Source organism: Lepidochelys kempii, chromosome 2 (assembly GCF_965140285.1).
Source record: "Lepidochelys kempii isolate rLepKem1 chromosome 2, rLepKem1.hap1, whole genome shotgun sequence".
NCBI lineage: Eukaryota > Metazoa > Chordata > Testudines > Cheloniidae > Lepidochelys > Lepidochelys kempii.
The window spans coordinates 206,477,898-206,501,091 of record NC_136381.1 but is presented as its reverse complement, the minus strand read 5'-3'; the positions used below and the strand labels follow the sequence as shown (position 1 = coordinate 206,501,091).

Sequence of the window (23,194 nt, the reverse complement as noted above, 5' to 3'; positions counted from 1 at the left end):
GCAGTATAGACTTTAAAGCATAGTAAAATAGTATTGAAATCCTGTATGTTCTTTTTATTTAAATAGCAAGTGCAGTAAAAGGCCAACTAGAGAAGTTATGGGTTTATATTAAAAAACCCATTTGTTTCACTAAAAGAACATAAAATGAGTACAAGATTCTAGGGTAAATGCTGAGATCTTCTAGGGATTGGCAAGACCAGTTGCCATTTAAGTTTCTTTGCTTTTAAACAAAACCTCTCAAATTTAACCTGAAATTAACCAAAAATTGATTAATATTTCAGCCAACTGCAATGAGAGGACACTGTGATGTGGTAGAAAACTAGAATGAAAATCATTCTTCTGATCCAGAAGTGTCTGAATGGACTTTTGCCCCTGGTGTGATAGGTGCATGACGGGTGTAAAGTTGTGTTTGCTAACATTTGAAACAGAAAGCATGGGATGCTGACAGAACTATATGAGACTTGATGGATCTCTTGTCCAATCCATGTTGCAAATTCTGGTCTCATCCGTATTGCAAATCCTGAACATGTTCCTTTTCCTATGCAGAGATAGAGAAGGGGAGGTGAGAAGGTCAAAGGAAGTGAGTGAGAGAAGGTGAGAGAAGTAGGGAAGAGGCCAGTCCATCATGTTATCGACTATACACAGGGATTAATGACTTTTCAGTTCACTAATGTATATGTCATATTTGCTAGATCTATTATAATAGGGCAGTAGCACAATAGGTTGAGATTAGCTTGCTGTTTTTGACCCATAATACTGGGTTCATGCAGTCATGTGAAGTTGTCTTTTCAGTTTTTCAAAGAATTCAATTCAAAAGAACTTTAGCTGATTAATCTTTATTTTTTATAAAAAGCCAGTAAAGCCTAGATAGTTTTCTGACACTGCCAGGCATTCTGACAGTCCCTTACTGCAAGCAGTTTCTTGTAGTTCATATGGTCCTCAACACCAGCTTTCTAAGCTGAAGTATTCTGGCTACAGATTTTCACTGTCATAAAGGTGATAAAAAGGTATTAAAACTAAACAAAAGCTTTGGCTGGCTTCTGAGAAACCAGCTACAACCAGATGCTTTCCTAACCAGCAATATTAGCATGGAATTAAAATAGATAAGGACAAATTCCGAGTTGGTGTAAATCAGCATAGTTTCATTGCCGTCATTAGGGCTAAGCCAGATTTCACCAGCTGAGGGGAAAATATATATTTCATATTTTCTGTACAGAATTATTTCATGCAGTGAAAGGGATGGATGCTGCCTGCAGGAACTTGTCTGCCAGCACCAAATCTGTATAAGAAAACAAGCAGTAATAGAAGTGGGCTTATTGCATAGCTTTTCCCATTTTTACAGAGAAATTTATGAACTGCTTTGCAATTTTTGAACAGTTGTTTATAAACTGGGGAGGGATGAGAGGGAAACAAAATTGAAAAAAAAAATCAAATAGCTAACTACTCAAATGTAGAATAACTCTGTTCTGCCAGGTGATGACAGAGTTGCCTCAGGCTTTCTCTTTGAAGGTGCTTAACTTGGTCTGCTGGCAAGCGTAAAGGAGTGAATTTATTAGCTGCTGAGAGAGGTGCCTTATTTAAAAGAGATAAACTGGCAAACACAGTGAAGAGATGTGGGGGATTTCCCCCTCCCCCAAAAGAGGCTCCTTATCTACCTTGGGTTAATAATATCTCTTAGTCATTTCTTGGGCCGGGGGCGAGTTTTAGAGGCACAATCATTGAACTGTGGTAAGAGGGAAGAGAAAAGCCCATATTGGGTGTATAGGGCCTGGTCCACCCTTCAAATCATCTCATGTGAGGAAGGATTATGTATGTGTAAGGGCACATAACTGGATTGAACTTTGTTAATGTCATTAACTTGCAAAAGTAAGCAATACAACCATAGATAAAATACATGAAAGAGACTATCTTGTAATCATTGTGTTCTTACCTATAATAAAGCGTGATGAAAATTATAAACATGGATAACAGACTATCTTGTGTGCCTATTGCATCATAAAGACTTAAGGCACTAAAGCAAAGAGTAAAGAGAGTATTCTCTACTGCTTAGTGTGGGAGACTGAGACATAGTACCCTTGGATTCAGTTTTTGGCTTTGCAACTGACGGACAATACAACATTGGGGAAATCTCTGTGTCTCAGTTTGCCCATCTGTAAAGTGGGTATAGGAGTACTTCTGTCCACATCACAGGGGAGGTGTGACATTTCATCATTAAACTGGGCTAGATCTTGTAGTCCTTACATTAATAGCCCAACTCACTTTCAGGATTGGGCTCATTTTATGCAATGCTTTGAGATCCTTGGTTGAAAGTGTGAAGTGTTGTTTTTCATCACAAGGGATTGTGTCTTTAATTCCCAGGCTAACTACCTCATGGTCACCAACCACAGCATGAATTTCCAAACTAAATATTCAAATATAAAATAATCTTATAAATAGCATAAAATTAGCACATTAAAAATAGAGTCATTCAGATACTGTAAGATATCTCTACATAGCAGTGACATAATTCTGCTGCAGAGTAATGAGAATTTGCAGGATTGAGCCATAAAATATATATATATTCCAACAGAGTGTCAGACTCTGGAATTACAGGGGTGCTCTCAGTTGTCCTTTAAGAAAAGAGAAGTGTATTTCTGACAAGTAACATAAATATCTGTTCCTTAAAAAAGTTAGGGCTGCATCAGGTAGCTCTTTAGTTTTCTCCCTTTGCTGGAAGGTTGTTGGCTGAACAACATGATTAGGTGTGAGCCTATTCAAAATCTGGCCCACTATCCCATTAAATAAAATCATCACATTCCCATAATTATGCAGGGCAGCACTGCATTTAAGTTTAATAGTTTCTTTCACATGCTGTTGAACAAACTAGATTTTCTGCAACACAATAGTAAATACTTTTTTTTTTTGGCAATTCAATACCTTCAAATTAATGCTTTTTTCTCTCTGACCATCATTTATGTTTATGATGGCAGGGAGTAAAACATATTGAAACAGTCTCGGTTACAATATTTATAGATTCTGAACGCACATTAAATTAATAGGCAAAGGAGGAATGGAATTACGTTCATTTTGTAACATTGTACTCCAAAGGCAAAATCATTCCTGCCAGCGCATCTGCAAATGTTTTAGATCATAACTGAGAACCAGGGTAACATTGCTGAACATGTATAGATGGCATAGTATGGCTGAAGTGTCCCCTACTGAATACAGAACCCCACAGAGAATCTAGCTAGGGTAATTAATGAATCCATTTGGAAAAGTCAGTGCCCTTCAATTAGCCTGACTGCAGTGAAGCAGATGGGATCCTATCCTCCAGGGAGTATATTGAGAAAGATCCTAAGAAATACTACATCGGACTGATTTATCTGAGTAATTATAAGTCTCATTTGCACAAAACTGTTCAATATGGCTGCAGTGAGAAAATTAAGAATTTATAAAATGTTGATATGTGGCTTAAACTATCAGCATTAGTGGAATCATCGGTCAAACAGAATCTCAGTTCAAAATATAAAATTAATCCTCAGGCATGAGAAGCAAAAAGGAAAATTCAGAGGGGGTGGGGGAGATGATCGGTGGGGCAGGTTAAACTTCTTGGGAACCTTTGTTAAAGCCTCAAGTGAGCTCATCTGCAGTGGAAACATGCATTGCCATCCTAACTTGATATGGTGTTTTGGCTCTGAAGGGCCTGTAAGATTTTTACAGTTTCATAATATTAAAGTTTGCCTGGAGAAACTTTACAAAAAACAGATTCTTACTTTAAACACATCAAGAAGAGGAGGGTTGGGGAATCGAATGAACAGAGTGACATGTAGAGTTCCCAAGTGATTATGGGCCAGTTCTTACTCCATGAGAAACCCACATTCATGTGAGCAGTCAGTGACTCAAAATACTAATTGCTGGAGTGAGGGTTGCGGGAATGCGCCCTGGTTCTTTTTTAAGGCCTAAATTAGAACATTGTGCACGTAAGTGTGTGAGAGGGAGATGAGGAAGTTTGATGCTTTATATGAACCACAGGAAAAAAAAGTAACTACTGTTTATGGCAGTGTTGAAATCTCAGAGAAATTAGTAATATTTAGTGACAAGAAGTCACTAGATTATTTTTTTTCATGCCGTGATGGGCTCTGTATCGGTAGGGAGGAATAAGCCATGTGTGCCATGTTGTACAATTATAATTTAATGTAGCAAGATAAAAGCCTTTTATCAAAACACAGCTAAAAAGGCTTATATAACTGGACCAGCTATGTTAATATTATATTAGTGTAGAGGTGCGTATGTGTACCTTGGAGATTATGGGTATCATATCAGATCTTCCACACATATATATATTTCAGGTTGCTAGCAACAGCCCTGCTCGCCTCTGGCCATTCAAAGGACCGGCTCTTCCCACAACATTTCTGAACCTAGAGCTTTGAACCAATAGCGCCAGAAATCTCCAAGTTTGGAGTGGACAGGGACTTGGAGGAGGGAAAGCTACAAACAGCTAAAATAACTGACCAGTTTGAGTTAGTTCTTTCGTTTTATTTGGTTTGCAATTTAGGAGTGACACTAAAGATCGCCTAATCCTTGCTCTCACAAAACTTTCATTCAACCTTAGCTGAGGAAGGATGCTGGATTTTGACCTATTCTCACTGATGGAATAAAACTATTCTTTCTTCCTCTAAAACCTCCTTGCCAGGTGCCCCCCCCCCCTTTTTTTTTGTAGTTTGTGAAAACAAACTGAGATAAATGAAATGCCAGTTTTGCACTTTCTATGCATTCTATAGAATCAATAAGGTAGTTTAGAAACATCCATGGATTAGCTGCAGCAAAAGACTAGCATAGACAAATATTCATGAACAATACATTTTATTGAAGGCTGGACATGCATGTCAAATACCCTTCCATAGCAAGGACACTGCTTATTTTTTAACAAAATAATTATCACTTTCTCACTGTACAGTTCTGTGAAGTCATATTTTAAAAAGAGATTCTGACCAAAACAATTCCCCTTTGATCTGGGAATAAATGCCATATACTAGGGAGCACGTGCTCGTAGAGTAGAGGCGTGAGGAATTGGAGAATCTATTTGATGGTGCATGGCTGCTTGTGGAAGGGCCTGGACTTGTGGGTGATGATACCTGCCAATGGGAAAAAAAGAAAATACTTTACTGACCCTTCCTTCAATCTGATGGCAGAATTTTAACCGGGGTCCCCTGAGAGCCTCCTCCAGCACATCACTGCCATCCTGCCCCTCTGAAACACTTGCCTAATTCAAAGGAATTCAGTGGAGTTATACGTTTGTTTGGTTTTTTGTTTGTTTCTCCCTCACAAATGTCCCCTTTTTATAGATTTCAAATACTGGCAGGTAATTAGGGAGCTTCATTACACTAAACATCACCTCAGTGTTATATTAGTGAGTCTTTTGGAACAACATCACCATTGAACTTGAAATTAACAATGTATTCATTGATTTTCATGAATTAAAAAATTAATTCAGGGCAGAATGTCAGACATAACAAATACATTTATGACATTGTCCTGCTGGCACAAAAGCCAGACCTCTGTTTTAGGCCCATCTTGAGCATTCATCAAAAATGTATGGGGTTTGGGGTTTTTTGTTTTGTTTTTGTAATTTTTCCTTTTCTCACATCAAAAAGCTCTGGATAAACGCAGCGATCAATGCACATAGTCAGAGCTGGAGGGGTGAGAATGTTCCATCTTACTGTTTCCCTGTAGGTCCAGCTGCAGACAGGCTGAAACTGGCACAGCGTGGCCTGTGACTGCACCTTCTAGCCCTCCACTGATAAATAAGCAGGCTAATTGAATTAATAAACAGATAGCTCTTTTTCCTGCCAGCTGGAGCACCATCAAAATGTGTGATAAATTATCTGTCGCTGCTTTAACCACAGGGAAAAAAGGAAAAATTAGCTGTCTTAACCCTTCCTCCCTCCCACCCAAGCCCCCGGTTTGGTTTGGCTTCACCCTCCCCCTCCTTGTCTTCTATACTTTGGCAGCCTTCCAAGGAGAAGTAGTTGTGAGTGGGAACTTATTTGGCCACGTTGATAATGGGTTATTAAGCTTCTAGACTGTGGTAGGATGCTAACATTCCATGCTCTGCTGTGGGAAAGAGAGATCGTCTGCTCCACTGGCAGGTTGGGTTCAGATCTGAGCCCGCTGCAATTTAAGCACACAAGATACTTGTTAAAAAAGTGGGGTGAATGATGTGGTTCACTAGCTTAATACGGCAGTGTCGGGTTTCTCTAGTTCTCTCTCTGTTAACCTCAAACAGCTTTCAGGCTGCTCTGATATGAATTCACATCGCATGGAGGCAAAGACCAGGGCCTCACTATCCATTTCTCTAAGGAATGGTACAAGGTGGCATAAAGACAAATGGAGCCATCTAATCCCTCTCCCACCCTGAGTTTTTCATGTTCTGCAAGCCTCTTGGTGTCATCACTTCCCGCTCTAACATCTGCTAGAAGGAAAAGCCTGAATCCAAATACTCCTAAACTGTGGGGGAGTTTGGATTCAGATACATTCGGATCCAGATAAGTTCCCATCTAGCTGCAACCTAAAGAATGGATTACATCACCCTTGTCCACTGTCCACTCCCCCTGCACACCACATAACTGAGAGAAGGATTGTGCCTTTCGCGCACCCCCTCTTCTCTCCCACCCCATTGCACCGCTGTGCCCAAATGGCACAGTTTATCCCTTAGGTTGTAAACTCTGTTGAGCAAAGACTTCCTTAATTACACGTTAACACTTCTGTTCTGCTTTTCTTCCACACACTTCAAAGCACTTGACAAAAATTGGCTAAGCATCATGATCCCCATTTTACAGGTGGGGAAACAGAGAAGCAGGGAGGTTAAGTGAGTTCCATAAATCCGGTAGGAGGTAACATCACCCACCTCTGAAATACAGCCTCCTCTGAGGCGGAACAAGCTAGCTATTTTACAAGTGCCACATTATAGTACTGGCACAGCATGTAGTAGTGGAAGCAAAGACTGACTTCTCTGTTTCAACCTGTAGGGGGCATATTAGGTAGGTAGGATGAAAATACACAATTTGGAATTTGGCTGAAGTTTATTTTATATATTTAACTTACAACTGTTAAAGTTTTATTCCCAATGTCGGTTACAGCTGCTGTGTTCTTTTTGGCCTGTTCCAGCTCACCACATCCCTTTTGCCTTGCTATGTGCCACCAGCCATTAGCTTCACAATGAGAAAAGCAAGCCTGGAATAAAAAATGTTTTTAAAATCTCTCCAAACCTTGTCTTTCTGAAGCAGCAGGAAGCTAGTGCCCCTGTTAGTTACTGAGAGTGCTGAAGTGTGAGATCACAGCATTACGATCTTTGTCAGAATGTGACTTTTTCTGGCGCATGTGTCAGATGAATATCACAGTGCTGGTATCAGAAAGACTAACCCTGATGGCTAATAGAGAGGCTGAGAGAATAGACAGGGAGCTGCATTAAGCATCAAAACAGGTCTTTATAAATGCTTCCTTCCACCCTCTTTCAAAGACCATGAGAGTCGAGGAAGGTGGTGGAGAAATTGGGTCCCCGGAGCACCTTTCTAAGGACTCCATTGTGCCAACTAGCATAGCCCATAGTAAGAGACGGTGAGCTCCAGGAGGCAATCTGCATGTGCCATTACATCCTGTGGGAGGGACATTATTCTGTCTCACATGAGTTTGGCAGGTGCTGCTGGCCAGTGCAAGGTCGGGGGAAAGGAGCCATGACTCCCAGTTCCTTCCCACTTCCATTGGAGCACTGCATTCCCTTCAGGGAGAGAGCAGTCTCTGTGCTCCCCAGAGTGCAGGGAACTGCAGTTCTGCTTGGCCCTTAATGCTGATTGTACAGGGGAAGGCTCTTTATGCCCTCCTGCCCACACAATGTGCACCTGCCTTTTCTCCCCTCTGTTGTATGGTGCACTTGGGACAATTGTGTGAAGAGAGCTCTTTCTAACCACAGTGAACCCACACAAGAGCAAGGCAGGTTACCTTCCTTGTTAGAGGAGAGTGTGTCAACCAGAGCACTTGGGGCTGTGGCAAAGCCCTAGACATCCTGCACATGTGCTGTAGCCTCCATTATGTGCTATAGGGAAGCCAAACTGCTTCTTATAGTACAAAACCATGTTTACACCTGGCTGTCCTGAGCACTAGCAGGATGACTTAGGGACTCACCGAATGGACAGCACCCTTGCCTCCCTAGAATGAGGAAAAAGAAGGGGAGCAGGAATTAAGCAAAGACATGTTTAGATCGGGCAAGTGTGATTTAAACATGGTTTATCTAGTCAATGTGTACAGTGGGGCACAGCCATTTAAAGCTGCAGACAAATACGTTGTACCATCAACAGGACTATGCTGCATTTAAACAGTGTTAGTATGAATCAGTTCAGAATGGGTCAGCAGATACATTTTTCCTCCATTGTAGATGGATCTCGATTTATACTGACAAATCAGGCCATGCAAATTTGGATTTATATTTTAAAAGGTTACTTGCTTGGAAAGTTTATTTTTAGCTTAACCCTGCTGTATTGTTTTGAAAGAGAATATAACTGAGGTACTAATAAACAGTGTATATCGCTCTTTTTTTTTTTCCTAATGGAAAAAAAGAACATTTCTGCTTTCGACTATGTGGTTATTGTGTGGAAAGATTTTTCTGTTAAAATATTATAAAATGTTTGTGTTTGTCTATAATGTCTCGTACTTTACATTTCTTAAAGTGGATTTGTGACCCAAGAACCCCTGAATGCCAACTGGCAAGAGGGTTACAGGAATATCTTGATTCTGGTATGTAAACTTGAGTGCACCAAAGAATGTTGTGTGAGGTCGTAAGTGAAAGCTGAGGTCACACTGGTCATTAATATCATTGTGAAATATATGTACAGGCATTATGTAAGGAGTTATGTGTGTATATTAGAAACGTTCTTAGAGTCTGTATCAAAGTATGAGTCACCGGCAGAGGTGAAAAAACAGGTTTTCGCTCAGACAAGATGTTTATTCTCCTGTCTCTCTGATGGGATGTAAATTAAGCATTGTAAGCTAACACAATAGATACCTATTTACATACAAAGTAAACAAAGAGACATGCAGTCAACAAGGAAGCAGGAAAAATAGGTCACAGATGGTTATTCTGTCTCTGAATACAGACAATAAACTTTAGGGAGTATAAGTAGAAAGAAAAGAAGACACCCTCTTATCCAGCACGTAGGAATTAAACGAGCAGTGTGTTTACATTCATGAAAATGGGATCTCAGCCAACCTTGGCTGAAAACTCTGTAGAGAACTTCGGGTGAGATAAACTTCTTTAGAGAGGAGCTTAACTTGTTAGTCAAGTTTAGTCTCTAGAAAATGTGTTATGATATTATTTTACATATAACCATTTGATTTCAATATCCTCATTCACTATCACTTGAATCTTTGATAAACTTATTCTTGTTTTCACTATAAATATATCTAAGTGCTGTGATACTAAGCAAGGCGCTGATTCTGAGTTGAATCATACAGGCTGGTGTGTACATTGTTCCTTTGGGAACAGCAGAATTATAGAATTGTAGGACTGGAAGGGACCTCAGCAGGTCATTTAGTTCTGTCCCCTGCACTGAGACAGGACTAAGTATTATCTAGACCATCCCTGACAGATGTTTGTCTAACCTGTTCTTTAAAATGTCAAATGATGGAGATTCCAGAACCTCCCTAGGTAATTTGTTCCAGTGCTTAGCTACCCTGACAGTTAGGAAGTTTTTCCTAATGACTAACCTAAATCTCCCTTGCTGCAATTTCAGCCCATTACTGCTTGTCCTCAGTGGTTAAGGAGAACAATTTATCATCCACCTCTTTATAACAACCTTTTTACTTTCTTGAATAGTGGTATTTCTGTGAATGTTCAGTGGAGAAGGGGCTGAATACTCCAGGGGAACCCCTCAAAGGGACTCGGAGGTGGGGGTGCACCTGTTGTTAACCTGCAAGGCAAAGTAAGGCATAGCCCAGAGGAGAGTGCTTGGTGGCTGAAAGGCTGGTGGTGTCAGGGAGCTGACACCCAGTTAAGCACAAGCAACAATTCCTCATGCTGAAGGCAGGGGGCTAACAAGGTGACTTTCAGTCCTGGGTACCTTGAGGACTGTCACAGGATTAAAAAACAGTGATGAGTTACTGCAGATACAGTACTGGGATGGGGGAGACGTCTGAGGGAAAAGAAGCTTGTTTATGGATGAGGACTGGGTTGAAGGAGGAGGTATGTGACTGTGCATAGGGCTTGGGGTGGATGTGGAGCACTGTGTGTCTGTACCAAAGTCCTGTAGCTTGAAGGGAGCAGGGATTTGTGAGGGAGGGTGTTGTGGAGTGGGGTGGTGAGAGACATGGGAGCGATCTGGTGTGGCATAGGGAGGAGATGTACAAGGGGACACAATGGAGGTGTGAAGAGAAGCTGTTAAGAGGGAGGGCACAAGAGACTTTGGTCTTTGCATGGAGCCACTGAGGGGACAATACATATCAATCCAGATAGCTATTCCTATTAATAATTATCCACACTGACATATTTATTTAAGAAACAGGCAAATTTCCAAAAATAAACTTGGTTAAATTAAGGTTGTTAGACTGTATCATCTATAGCTACATCCCATGCATCATGTGTTTGGATATTTAGAGAGAGAGAGAATAAGAATATTGTACATAGGAAATCATCAGTCATTGGACTATCAGAGGCAGGTAATTGAAAGCCATCAGTTTAATTGCAGTTATCGTACTTTATTCCTACTGGAATTCAGTCTAAAAACATGAAATAATCCTATAAGAATAGTATCACTTTTTATTTATCATAATGTTGTTTCTCCAGAAAAATCTCTAAATACTTTACAGACTATACAGTATATTTAGGGACCACTTAGTTTTAGAAATGAAAAATGACTTCCCCTGAAACTACATGGGAATGTTAGGTAGGCAAAATCTAATTACCCACGTTGAATTAGTCAGGACACTAGGCAAACAAACATCAGTACTCTTTGAAACAGTGTCCTGGGATCTTTAATGGCTGTAAGTAGTTATGGCCTTGGTTTTCCATTTCAGACACTCATTGGTATAATCTTGAAACAAAATCTAAGAATCTGATTGTATCCTGTGTATACAGCAGTGGACTTGTGTGTGTGTGTGTGTGTGTATGCTTCCTTGAGTACTGCTACATCTGGGATTAAAACAATAAAATGTAGTTTTAAAACGTACGTGCATCAGATTTTGACTCTCCTAATGGTCCTTTAAAATGTGTTTACCAGTAACAAGTTTCCAAAATTACACCTGCAAAAGCAAAACTCAAGTCTCACATACTGGGTGTTCAATCTCCGGAATGAGGATGACTAAATATGATTAGTGTTAATAGGTATTATGCAGATGGAAATAAATAGCTATCCTCTTCTACCAGTAGCCATAGAGTCATGCTTTCAGTGAGTTAGTGTTTTTGGTTTAAGAATTCAGCAAGGGAGTATAATATTCTCAACTTCTGTTTTCAAGTGCAAGGATACCATGAAGAAGTTGCTCAGATACCAGGATAATGGGCATGGGATAAAAACCTGAATACAGTTCTCTTGTGTGCATTATGTGAAAATATATGGGTTGATTTTTCATGATGCTCAGCACCCAGACCTCCTACTGACTTCACTTAGAATAGTGGATGCTCAGCACTTCTGAAAATCAGCCCAGTAGGATACATCCCTTTCTTCATCTGCCAAAAGTGCACATCAGAGGAAAACATATCCACCATTTACTTTTTTGGGATTCACCCCTAGGGGAGGACAGGGAGTTTCCTCTGTCCCCATTCCCCTGGAGTTATGCTCATAGAAGTAGGTTTAATCTCTGGTAGGAGCTCAGTTAAAGCTCAGTCATAGAGACTGCTGTGGCGACACTGAAGCAGCATACACCCATGATGCTCTGTCTGTTTGGGGGCAGTGCTGTTGGTCCCCTAAAACAGTGGGGTTGTGGCTGCTTGACACCGTTACAACCTCTCTTCCCTACGTGGGGTGGATTTCTGCAATCTCTGATCCACCACTGCTACAGCCATAACTATATAGAGTTCAAACCATAGAGCATTAGAAAATATTAGACAGAGATCTAAGCTTCAAAACTTGGACCAGAATACTGGGTTTGGATCAGAATCCAAAATTTTACTCCCTGTGCCTAGTTCAGGGGTGCTTAGATTTGGGGTGTCAGTACTGTTTTTTAGAGAAAGAAACCCAGAAATGGACACGATACTCCAGCTGAAGCCTCACTAGTGCCAAGTAGAATGGGACAATTACCTTCTGTGTTTTACATACACTACTCTTGTTAGTATGACCCAGAATAATATTAGCCTTTTTTGTAATTGCATCACTTTGTTGACTCATATTCCTGATCCAGATCCTTTTCAGCAGTACTACTGCCTAGGCAGTTATTCCCCATTTTGTAATTGTGCATTTTCCCCCTTCCTAAATATAGTACTTTGCACTTTATTACTTTGTCTTTATTGAATTGCATCTTGTTGATTTCAGACCAGTTCTCCAATTTGTCAAGGTCATTTTGAATTCTAATCCTGTCTTCCAAAGTGCTAGTAACGCTTCCCAGCTTGGTATCATCCACACATTTTATAAACATAATCTCCACTGCATCATCCAAGTAATTAATGAAATACTGAATAGTACCAGACCCAGGATAGACCCTGTGGGACCCCACTAGGTACATCCCCCAATTTGGCAGCTAACTATTGGTAACTCCTCTTTCAGTATGGTCTTTCAACAAGTTTTGCACCCACCTTATAGTAATTTTATCTATACACGTTTCCCTAGTTTGCTTCTGAGAATGTCCTGGAGGACTGTATCAAAGAAATGACTAAAATCAGATATATCACTTCCCCTATTATCCAGTAGGCCACTAACCCCATCAAAGAAGGAAATTAGATTGATTTTTGGCATGATTTATTCTTGACAGATCTATGCTGGCTATTCCTTGTAACCCTATTTTCCTCTAGGGGCTTACAAATTATTTGTTTAATAATTTTTCAGTATCTTTCCAGGTATCGAAGTTAGGCTGACTGGTCTATAATTCCCCAGTTCCGTTTTGTTCCCCCTTTTAAAAATAGGTACTATGTTTGCCCTTCTCCAATCCTCTGGGACCTCATCTGTCCTTCTTAAGGTCTCAAAGATAATTGCTAACAGTTCCGAGATTCTGTCAGCTAATTTCTCAAGAACCTTAGGATGACTTGAATACATCTAACTTATCTAAATATTATTTTATCTGTTCTTTCCTTATGTTGGCCTGTGTTCTTTCCCCCTTATAATTAATATTAATCATGTTAACTTTCTGGTCACAATTACCTTTTTAGGGAAGACTGAAACACAATAGGTAATAAACACCTCACCTTTCTTGATGTCATCTGCTATTAGGTGGAAGACCTGCACTTTTCTTTGTCTTTCTCTTGCTCCAATGTATTATAGAACTTCTTCTATTGCCTTCTATGTCCATTGCTAGTATAACTCATCTTGTGCCTTAGCATTTCTGATATTGTCCCTACCTACTTGTGCTAATCTTCTGTATTCCTCCTTAGCAATTCATCCACGTTTCCACTTTGTGTAGAGTTCCTTTTTGATTTTCACTTCATTGAAGATCTTCTGATGGAGCCATATTGACCTCTTACTATTCTTCCTATCTTTCCTGCACATCAGGATAGTTTGCTGTTGTGTCTTCAATATTGTTGCCTTGAAACTGCCATTGCTCCTGAACACCTTTTCATCCCCTGGAACCCTATGAGTTTATTAAAGTTTATTAAAGAATCTCTGAGTTTATTAAAGTCTGCTTTTTTGAAATCCATTGTCTTTATTCTGCTGCTCTCACTCCTTCCTTTCCTTAGAATAATGAATAATCAAATACTGGATAAAAATGGAAATAATAATGGACACACACAGGCTGAATTACAAATATTGTGGGAACCTTAACTTTGAATTTCCTGAGTTCGGTGCAAATAAATGTCAACTTTAACATTTCGCAAATATCACTTCTTGCATTTAATAATCAAGAAACACAGAGTGTGTTTCAAGTGTATTTCTCCAGCATATTTCTGTCCCTGTTATAGGGTATTTATTCATCAAAAATGGATATAGAATAAATTAACAGGGAACTTATTTTTCTAAATAATTGGAAGTCAAAAATATTCTATGCAAAGGAATAATGATGCTTACCTCCTTTGTAAAGTGCTTTGAGATTTACAGATGAAAATCCCTAATAGAAGCTAGGTGTTATTACTGTTATTATGTTGGTACTTCCATTTTGGTCTAACCTACATTTAGGGACTCCCAAAACAATGGACATCCCTTCAGCAATGCTATCACCAGTGGATGGTACTTTTGTGATGAACACCATTGTACTATTGTAGCCACTACCATTGTTCAACTTCCAAGTGTGACACTTCCAGAAATAACAAAATGATAATGATCGGTGTCTGAAGGTCTGATCTTGTGAGATGATGTCATCAACTTATATGGATGGCAGTAGGAGATGAAGCTACACAGCACACCATAGGTTAAGGCCTGATCTCAGAGGTATTAAGGTGGTTACTTCGGAGGGTACATCTTTTGTGTACACTGCAGTTTGTTTTATTGCCGGTTTCATTGTTTTCAACTGATCTCTGTCACTTCTTAAAGATTAATTCATTTCAGCAAGTTTGAGTTTGGGAGAACAACAGAGTTAGCTTTTTATTAGAAGCTGAGATATACTGTAGACTTGATGGAAATCCAGTTATAGTGCTGTTACAAAATCTTACAGAGTATGTAAAAGAGCTCAGAGGAATGGGAGAGTATAATTTAGATGTGCCAAACAGCCTGAGAGTGAGTCATAATAATAATACCTAACTCTTACATATTGCTTTGCATCCATATATCTCAAAATGCTTTACAAATGAGGTCAATATCATTATTACCATTTCACAGATGGAGAAACCGAGGCACAGAGACCTTGCTTAAGGTCACCCAATTAGAAGATTAGCAACTTGTGTCCCCTTTCTCTTAACTTTAGGACAGTGTGATTTATGGCTGGATCCTGCATACCTTGTATTCCTCAAACTCCTGAAGACAGAAGGAGTTTTAAGTGCACAGGAATGCAGGATCAAGCTCTCAATGTGACTGTGAGTCTCTGTACCTTGGGGGAATTCCCTGCACCCCCATGTTCATCCTTATAATATGATTGTGTGGTATCCAGTGCAAAGTTTGTCATGTCGGATGTCTTCAGAAGGCTCGTGATGCACTGAGCATTGTTGTTATAGTAATGTTATAGGTTGTAATTTCATGTATATAGTTACGAGGCTGAAAATATGTCCTCGTGGCTTAAAACAAGCCCCGGCAAAACTCTCCAGGAGCAGAGGGGCAGTTCACAACTCATCAGGGCATGTATGGGACAAACCCAGCCCATCCTCACAGGAACAAAGGACACTGGCCTAGGCAGCAACAAAGGATCTGTTGGACTCTCGAGTGAGTCATCCCCCTTCCCTTAGTCAATTTGGGACTACGATGAGGTAATGCTCACCTGACTCTGAAGGTGGGGGGCAAAGCCAAGAGGGAAGAAAGAACATGATAAAAGGGAGAGACATTTGCCATGCTCTCTCTCTTCCACCTCCATCTACAGACACCACCACCAAGCGACTGAAGCGCTGATCAAAGGGGAGAGCCTGGCTGAAGGGCAACCAGCCAGCATATGATGAGAAGCATCTTAATTTGGAAGGGCACTGAAAGTGTTAAGATCAGCTTAGAATGCATTTTGCTTTTATTTCATTTGACCAAATCTGACTTCTTGTTCTTTGACTTATAATCACTTTAAATCTATTTTTTGTAGTTAATAAATTTGTTTATTCTACCTGAAGCAGTGCATTTTGTTTGAAGGGTGTCAGAGATTCCCCTTGGGATAACAAGCCTGGTACATATCAATTTCTTTGTTGAGTTGATGAACTCATATAAGCTTGCAGCGTCCAGAGGGCATAACTGGACACTGCAAGATGGAGGTTCCTAGGGTTGTGTCAGGGACCGGAGATATTGGCTAGTGTCATTCGGTTGCACAATGCTTGCAGCAGCTGACCAAAATTGCTCACTCACATAACTGGGAGCAGCTTACATGCTAGAGGCTGTGCATGAACAGCTCACGAGTGGGGTTTTCACAGCAGAGCAGGGTAAGGCTGGCTCCCAGAGTCGAGGATTGGAGTGACCTAGCAGATCACTGGTCCAGATAACAACAGGGGAACGTCACCTACAATTTGCTTTTATGAACTTAAATGGCATGAAGATTTGCAAAAAGTGATTTCTGCTATTTACGGTATGAAATATTTGTAAACAGCCAAGAATTGAGTGAAATTTATTCTCATGTTCCCCCGTCACAATCATTGCATGAGGCAAGGAGGAAAATCCATTGTGACACTCTAAAGTACCCTAGGCCAAATTCTGCTCTCAGCTTCCCCATTGCAATACTATTAGCTATGGTAGTTTTGTGTATGAAGGACATTGCCGATATTAAGCTGATACTACAATTGGTCATGTTTCTTCACTGATGTTAATGGGATTTAGGCATGTCCACCAAGCAGGGGAAAGGGACAGACTGCTTGATATATTTATATGAGTGCAACAGGACAAACTGAATTAGAATTAGAAGAACATCAATATTCATATCCTTATTGCTTCCTTGCTGTCCTAACCTGGAGTACTACTGTGATAGGAGCTAGAGAAAAAACAAAAGATAAATAAGACAATACAGTTTTATTTCATGCAGTGACTGAAGTTTAGATAAAAATAATTTACTTACATTTCTTTTCAACAAAAATATGTTTTAGAAGGCAACAAATATTTTAACTGATTGTTTTTTTCCGTCCAGGGTTCAGGTTTGTTTGGTTTTTTTTTTCAACAGAAAATGTCTAATGCCAAATTATTTTCAGTTTTTAAAAACCTAGGGATCAGAAAAAAAATCTGTTTTTTCACTTTTGGGTTCTTCTAAAAACACCAATTGTTTTCCACAGGAGATGTTGGGGGAAAAATTCCTGTTGGAAAAAAAATGGCAATTTTTTCAACCATCAAGTTTTTGATGTTGAGACACAGGAGAAAAAAATGGCAAAAAAGAAGTAAAGATGTCAGACAAATTGCAGATGCATGCACGAAACCTAATTTAATTTCCAATTCCTCATTTTAGTCTCTGCTACTCATTTCTGCCAGGGGCAGGGTTTGTTCAGTGATGCTCAACAGCAGTCTCTCTGGTTAACTAATGATCCGCCATGAGGGGCTATTAAAGAAATGTCCTGCAGTCCTTTTTGCCTAGGTGACTGGTTACTCTGAAATGAGGCATCTAGAGGTGTAATATAAGGTAAGGAAACAGTGTGGGGATCTTCAGGAATGTGGATGCCACCTACTCTCAGGAAAAAATGGCAGAGTTCCAAGTACTCACTTGTCTTCTTTCTTAGTCCAGTTTTCAGAATTGCTGAGCACCAGGATCTCCCTTTAAAGTCAGTGGCATAACTTCTGCTGATGAGAATGGGAGCATGATTGGGTACTTGATCGTATCTTTGTTTGAGTCCCTTTGCCTTGAAATGCACTAGAAAATATGTAACGGTGGTGCCATCACATTGTATTCTACACTACAATAAAACTGCAGTTTGGAATTACCAGACCCAAACGAACAACAAAACTGAAGTCTCCCCTCCCACCCCAACACATACACAATACAAAGAGTTTACTAAATTCCGGGGATTTTTCCAGCGCTCTACAACACGAACAGTTGATCTTGCTGAAGACAAGGGAAAATGTTTATAGTTCCCCAAATGTTCTAATTGGCAGCAGCCTCTCATTAATGAAAAATAAATTGCCCTGGGGGCGGGGGAGTGTCGGTGTGTGAAGTGTGAAGTTAAAGGAACTCAGAGGCTGGACAACCCGCTGTTGCTGCACTAGGACAGGATGGGGGAGATAGCTGGTTTCTTACCAGGATCCAGATCCAGGGCAGCTGGCCCACCCTCCCATAGGGAAACGTGAACAAGGAGCTTGTAAAATACACAGACCAAATGGAAATTACTCCTATTGATTGAAACCAGCTGTATGTCAGGCTTCTCACTGTCTCTCTTGATTTGCTATCACAAATAAATGGATGTGGTAGAAGGTACCATGGAAAGAAAACAAAATATTGTATTCTGCTTGAAGTCATGCCACAGTAATAGCCACAGTTTTTGCAGCTAAAAGAAGACATTTTCTTTGCAAATTAGGTCTCCCTCGCCCCATTTTTGGCTTTGCAAACTATGCCATTTAGAACAGGTCATACTGTAGTTCAGCTTCAGAGTGTTTTGACAAATACAGTGTGGGCACATTTGTTAGGTATTCATGATATATAAAAGTGCTGGCTAACCGGAGTTTTGAGGGGGGTACATTTTGATTTTGAAAACAACTAACTTTGGCACTAACTTTGCTGAGCTCAAATAGAAAGCTGGTCTTAGGTAATCCAATGTGAAGACTATGTTGGTGTGACAACATGGCTAATACGTTGGTACCATCCAATAATTGAGGGGGGAAATTCTTCCGCCTTTAGCTATCATTACAGTGAACAAAAGAACCTTATCCTGCAATACTTACTCAGATTAAACTTCCTTTGGCTAATGCTGGATACCCTAAAGTGGGAGAATTAGAAGAATCCTATTGACATTAACTGTAGCTTTGCCTGAGTTAGAACTGCAAAAATCAACTCCAGCATCATTAAAAGACATGAGGACAGAACCGATGCAGGATTAGCATGCAACAGTGACCCACAGCTAGCATTTGAGCTTTCTAGCTCAGACACAAAGGACCTTAATGGCAAGACCACACTTAACTAATAGTTCTTTTAGTTTGGTCTTATGAGGTAAAATATTGAAAAGTGACTTGTGTTCTTGGGCTCTGAAATTTAAAAGAAGGGTCAAGATTCTATTTCTTTGAGGCAATAAAAAAAATGTCTGTAATACTGGATGGTAAATTAGTGTGGATCTTTGTTCAATGCATCATTTTAGCAGGTATTCTTTTTAAAAAAAAACACGACTGCATGAGACTTTAAACTTAATGAGCCGACTAAGAATAAAAGAATGCTTTTTTCCTTAACAGCATAGTAGCACAATCATATGAAAATCTGTAGCTGTTAAATTATGATCTAGATAGTTAGTGTTCTATAGGTTTTGACTGATAATGACTGAAAAACTAGATTATAACATAACAGACATTGAAGGTTATATGAAAATCACTATACTTAAGTCAAGAAGCAAAATCTAGAAAAAAAATTATAGAACCAGACACTTTCAGGTGTCAAGAGTTTCTACAAATCTGGAAATATGAACTTCTAATAAATGTATTATTGATTTCAAATTCTCTCCCCCCCCCTTTTTTTTTTTCTGTTTCAGAGGTTGAAGGCAGCATTGACTCATCATCCTGCAGCCATGTCAAATGGAAATATGAACACCATGGGCCATATGATGGAAATGATGAGCTCCCGACAGGACCAGACACCACATCATCATATGCACTCACATCCACATCAGCACCAGACACTGCCACCTCATCACCCATACCCACATCAGCACCAGCATCCCGCACACCATCCTCATCCTCAACCCCATCACCAGCAGAACCATCCACACCATCACTCCCACTCGCACCTTCACACACACCCGGCACATCACCAGACCTCTCCACACCCGCCACTGCACTCAGGTGGACAAGCACAGGTAGAACCACTTAATGAGCTGTCATCTTCTTCTGTTCTGATGCAAGTTTAAAAAAACAGATCACATGCGCATGGCTTTTCAAAAGCAAGTCAACTGGCTGCTAATAGATTTACTCTGTTGTTGGCTGCCAGGTCACAACCTTACACCAAGCTCCAGCTCAAAAATCCCAGATCAAAATGTACTTAGAAACAAAGAAAAGAATGTATTTCAAATGTCTAATTTTCTACCAAAAAACCCCAAAGCTTGTTCAAGCCATGATCTCTGCAAAGTGCCAAGTGTACGTTTATGCTGTTGATATGTTACGGAGTTTGGCACACTGTGTAGCTTGGCGCACTAAGATACATCCACACTGCATTTTAAAACAGGGACTGGGTCCACAGACTTGGGCTGGCGCTATGGCACTAAAAACAGCTGTGTAGACATTCAGGCTCAGGTTCTGAAGCCCGGGGAAGGGGACTGGTTTCAGAGCCCGAGTGCAAACATCTATACAGCTGGTTTTAGCATCCCGATCCGTAGACCCAAGCTCTGAGACTCACTGCAGAGGTTGTAAAACACCGTGTAGACATAGTCTAAGGAGCTTGGCTGACTACTTGGCAGCTCATGTTTTAAACTGTTCAATACACTCTGCCCTCAGAGATGGTCCCACAAGCCCCAATGAAGTAAATGGCATTGCACATGCATATTTGAAGGATGAGTTTCATCCTGTATATATTTTATTTGTATATAATATAGCAACTTCCATATGAAGTATCACAAGACACTTTATAGTGAATGTCAATCATAAGACTATCTCAAAAAATAAGGGTGTAAGTAGAGATGGCTTCAAACAAAATCTGCAGATCTAAGTACACCTATACTTTGGTTCTGGATCCAAATTTTGCTGCTGGCCCTTATTTCAATCATGGGAACCAAACAAAAAACTACAGTCTGAATACTTTTCCATTTTGGTCACATTCGGATCCAAATCCAGATCCCAAGTTTGCAGTCACTGCCTCTAATTTTAAGGCAAGAATTAAAGACTTGAAGTTATTAATTGTCTTGTAGTCAGAGCGTAGTAGTTCCAGATACTGTAGATAGATCAGATGAAAGAGAATTACACTTGTAATTACAGCTGTAGAGAATTACAGAATGGAGACAGAGAGAAGGCCAAGATTGGCCTGGAGAACAGGTGAGGATTAGTAGGTGAATATTATGTCAGAGAGAGAGAGGATGAAGCCAGGTGCTGGAGAAAGATTTAACCCAGAAAGGTAATTTTGAATTGGATTCAGATGATGGGAAGCCAGTGAAGATGATGGAAGATGAAGGTCTTGGAGTGAAAGGGTTGTCTTGCTACAGCATTCTGAACTCCCTGACATTTAAAGAGTAGGGATTAAGAAAAACTATTAGTTGAAAGAGGAAGTAATGAACTCACAACTAAGGATTTCGGCATAGGCAGAGCTGATGTTAAGAGGACTTCTGGCCATATTTTAATGTGGTGAAAGACAGACAAGCCAGGGAGATATGAGAAGAAAGAGAAGGCCCTTGGTCAGCTATAGGATAGCAGACCTGGAGAGCAAAGTTATCATCTGAGTTAAGAAGAATGGGAGTGGAGTCATGGATACAGAACAAAGAGGACTTCTTATTACCCAGGAGGAGTTAAATCTGTGAAGCACTTAGTTGCTTACAGATACCTCATAGGCAGCTCTTAGAAAAACTTACAAGACATTAAAAATAAGAGGATTTGACATCCCACTGTCCAACTACATTAACTATTTACTGACATCTTGTTTTACTTTGTTACTGCTCTTGCTGCAAGTTGGTGGTATTTCCCTACAGTATTTACTAATGTAAAATGTTATAAATTCTGTTGTTTTTCCATCTATTAATTATTTTTTCCAGAGCTCTTTAACAACTGCAGTAAAAGACCCTATATAATCTTATAACATAGAAAGCAAAAGAGGTGTGATCTGGCTGTCCTTGAAGTCAGTGACAGAGTACAGGTAATCTTGGGGCTCAGAGCACTAGACTGGGATTCAGAAGATCTGGGTTCCCCGCTCTGTTTTTGACACTCTGTGAGCTTGGGCAAGTCACCTAATCTCTCTGCACCTCAGTTCCCTATCTTAAAATGAGGGTAATAATACTGACCTGCCTCACAGAGGTGTTGTGAGGACACATTAGTTAGTGTGTGTGAGGTGCCAAAAGCTTCAGATAAGATTGCCAAAGACAGACACAGACTGAACATCCAGCCAGGCTGCCTGAAGGACCTAGCTAGAGATTGGTCTGCATGGCACTCCATTTGCAAGGAGGTTCCAGCACTGTGGGATTTGCCCTGAGGTACTGAGATACTTCAGTTGAGCACCATAGAAAAGTCTATAAATAAATAGCAAAACTCCCATTGACTTTAAACAGGAGCAGGATAGGGCCCTGATTTGAGCTACCAATATATTGATGAATTGACTACCAGTGAACAATAAATGTACAAAATTTAAGGATAATAGCTCGTTCAGCCTAATGAGCTAGTGTATTGGCACCCCACCTCTGTTACATGACTCAGGATTTGGGGCTTCCTGCTCTTTACTTTAATGATGAACTGTTGTGGGGCCTAGTACCCCATTGGCTGGATCTGATTCCATGGTGAACACTTCAAGCCTTGGTGGAGCTCATTTCAAACAGGAACATGAAGTTTGGAGCACCCACAGTGGAACTTGAGACTGTGGACATCAGCTGATACAGAGACGTCTTCATCTTGTAAACAGGCATAATTGTCACGAAAGGTTGAGAACCACTGGCTGGAAGCTAAGTAGGATCTATAGATCAGCTGCTTCCCTTGACAATACAATAGTTTCCTCCTGATACACAACAGCAATAACGCGTTCTGAAAGGAGGCATTAACAGGGATAAAAGAATGGTTTTGCAAGTAATAAATACAAGGTTATTACTTTCTAAACCCATCCATAATCACTGGGTATCGGCCTCTTTGAGGGTCAGATTGCTTCAAGAGACACATTAATTTTATGGTGCATTTTACTAATTATTAACTTCCTTTTTCTCTTGAGCCTGATACTTCAGTTCCACGCCTCCTGTCAAAGAAAGGCATGATCTGAATTGCTGTGTGCTGCATGCTCCCTTGTCATAACTTCCATTATTCTACACCATGCCCTTGTGTAATGTCAGAATTAATTGCATGCTTTTCAACAGGCATTTTAAGACACACATGAACCTAATGAATTATGTTTTGCTAAAATGAATGAACGAGTACTAATCCTGTGTTAAGTTGCAAAGAATACAGGAAAGTATTGGATCAAGGATCAAGGTAGAAATAGTCATTTAGTGTGTCCCTTTCTGAGTGATAGATGTTGTGCTTTGTGGGAACTGTTTTGCCTCGGGTTTTACAAAAATGATGTGAGTATTGTTATATTTTTCACATTGAAATTTCTTTCAATCAAACTTGCCACCATGACACCTTAGGCACAGCAGGATCGTTTACATTTTGTTTTGTTCTTTTTGCCATTC

At 40.1% G+C, this 23,194-nt stretch overlaps 1 protein-coding gene across 3 annotated transcripts in view; it reads left to right on the top strand.

The window, feature by feature from the left end:
- Positions 1-23,194, top strand: part of CREB5 (cAMP responsive element binding protein 5) — a 355,582-nt gene that overhangs the window by 319,542 nt on the left and 12,846 nt on the right. For all 3 annotated transcript variants that reach the window (XM_073333614.1, XM_073333612.1, XM_073333616.1), the window contains one exon: positions 19,379-19,702. In XM_073333614.1, the coding sequence (XP_073189715.1) occupies positions 19,379-19,702 (324 nt within the window). The remainder of the gene's footprint in view (positions 1-19,378; positions 19,703-23,194) is intronic.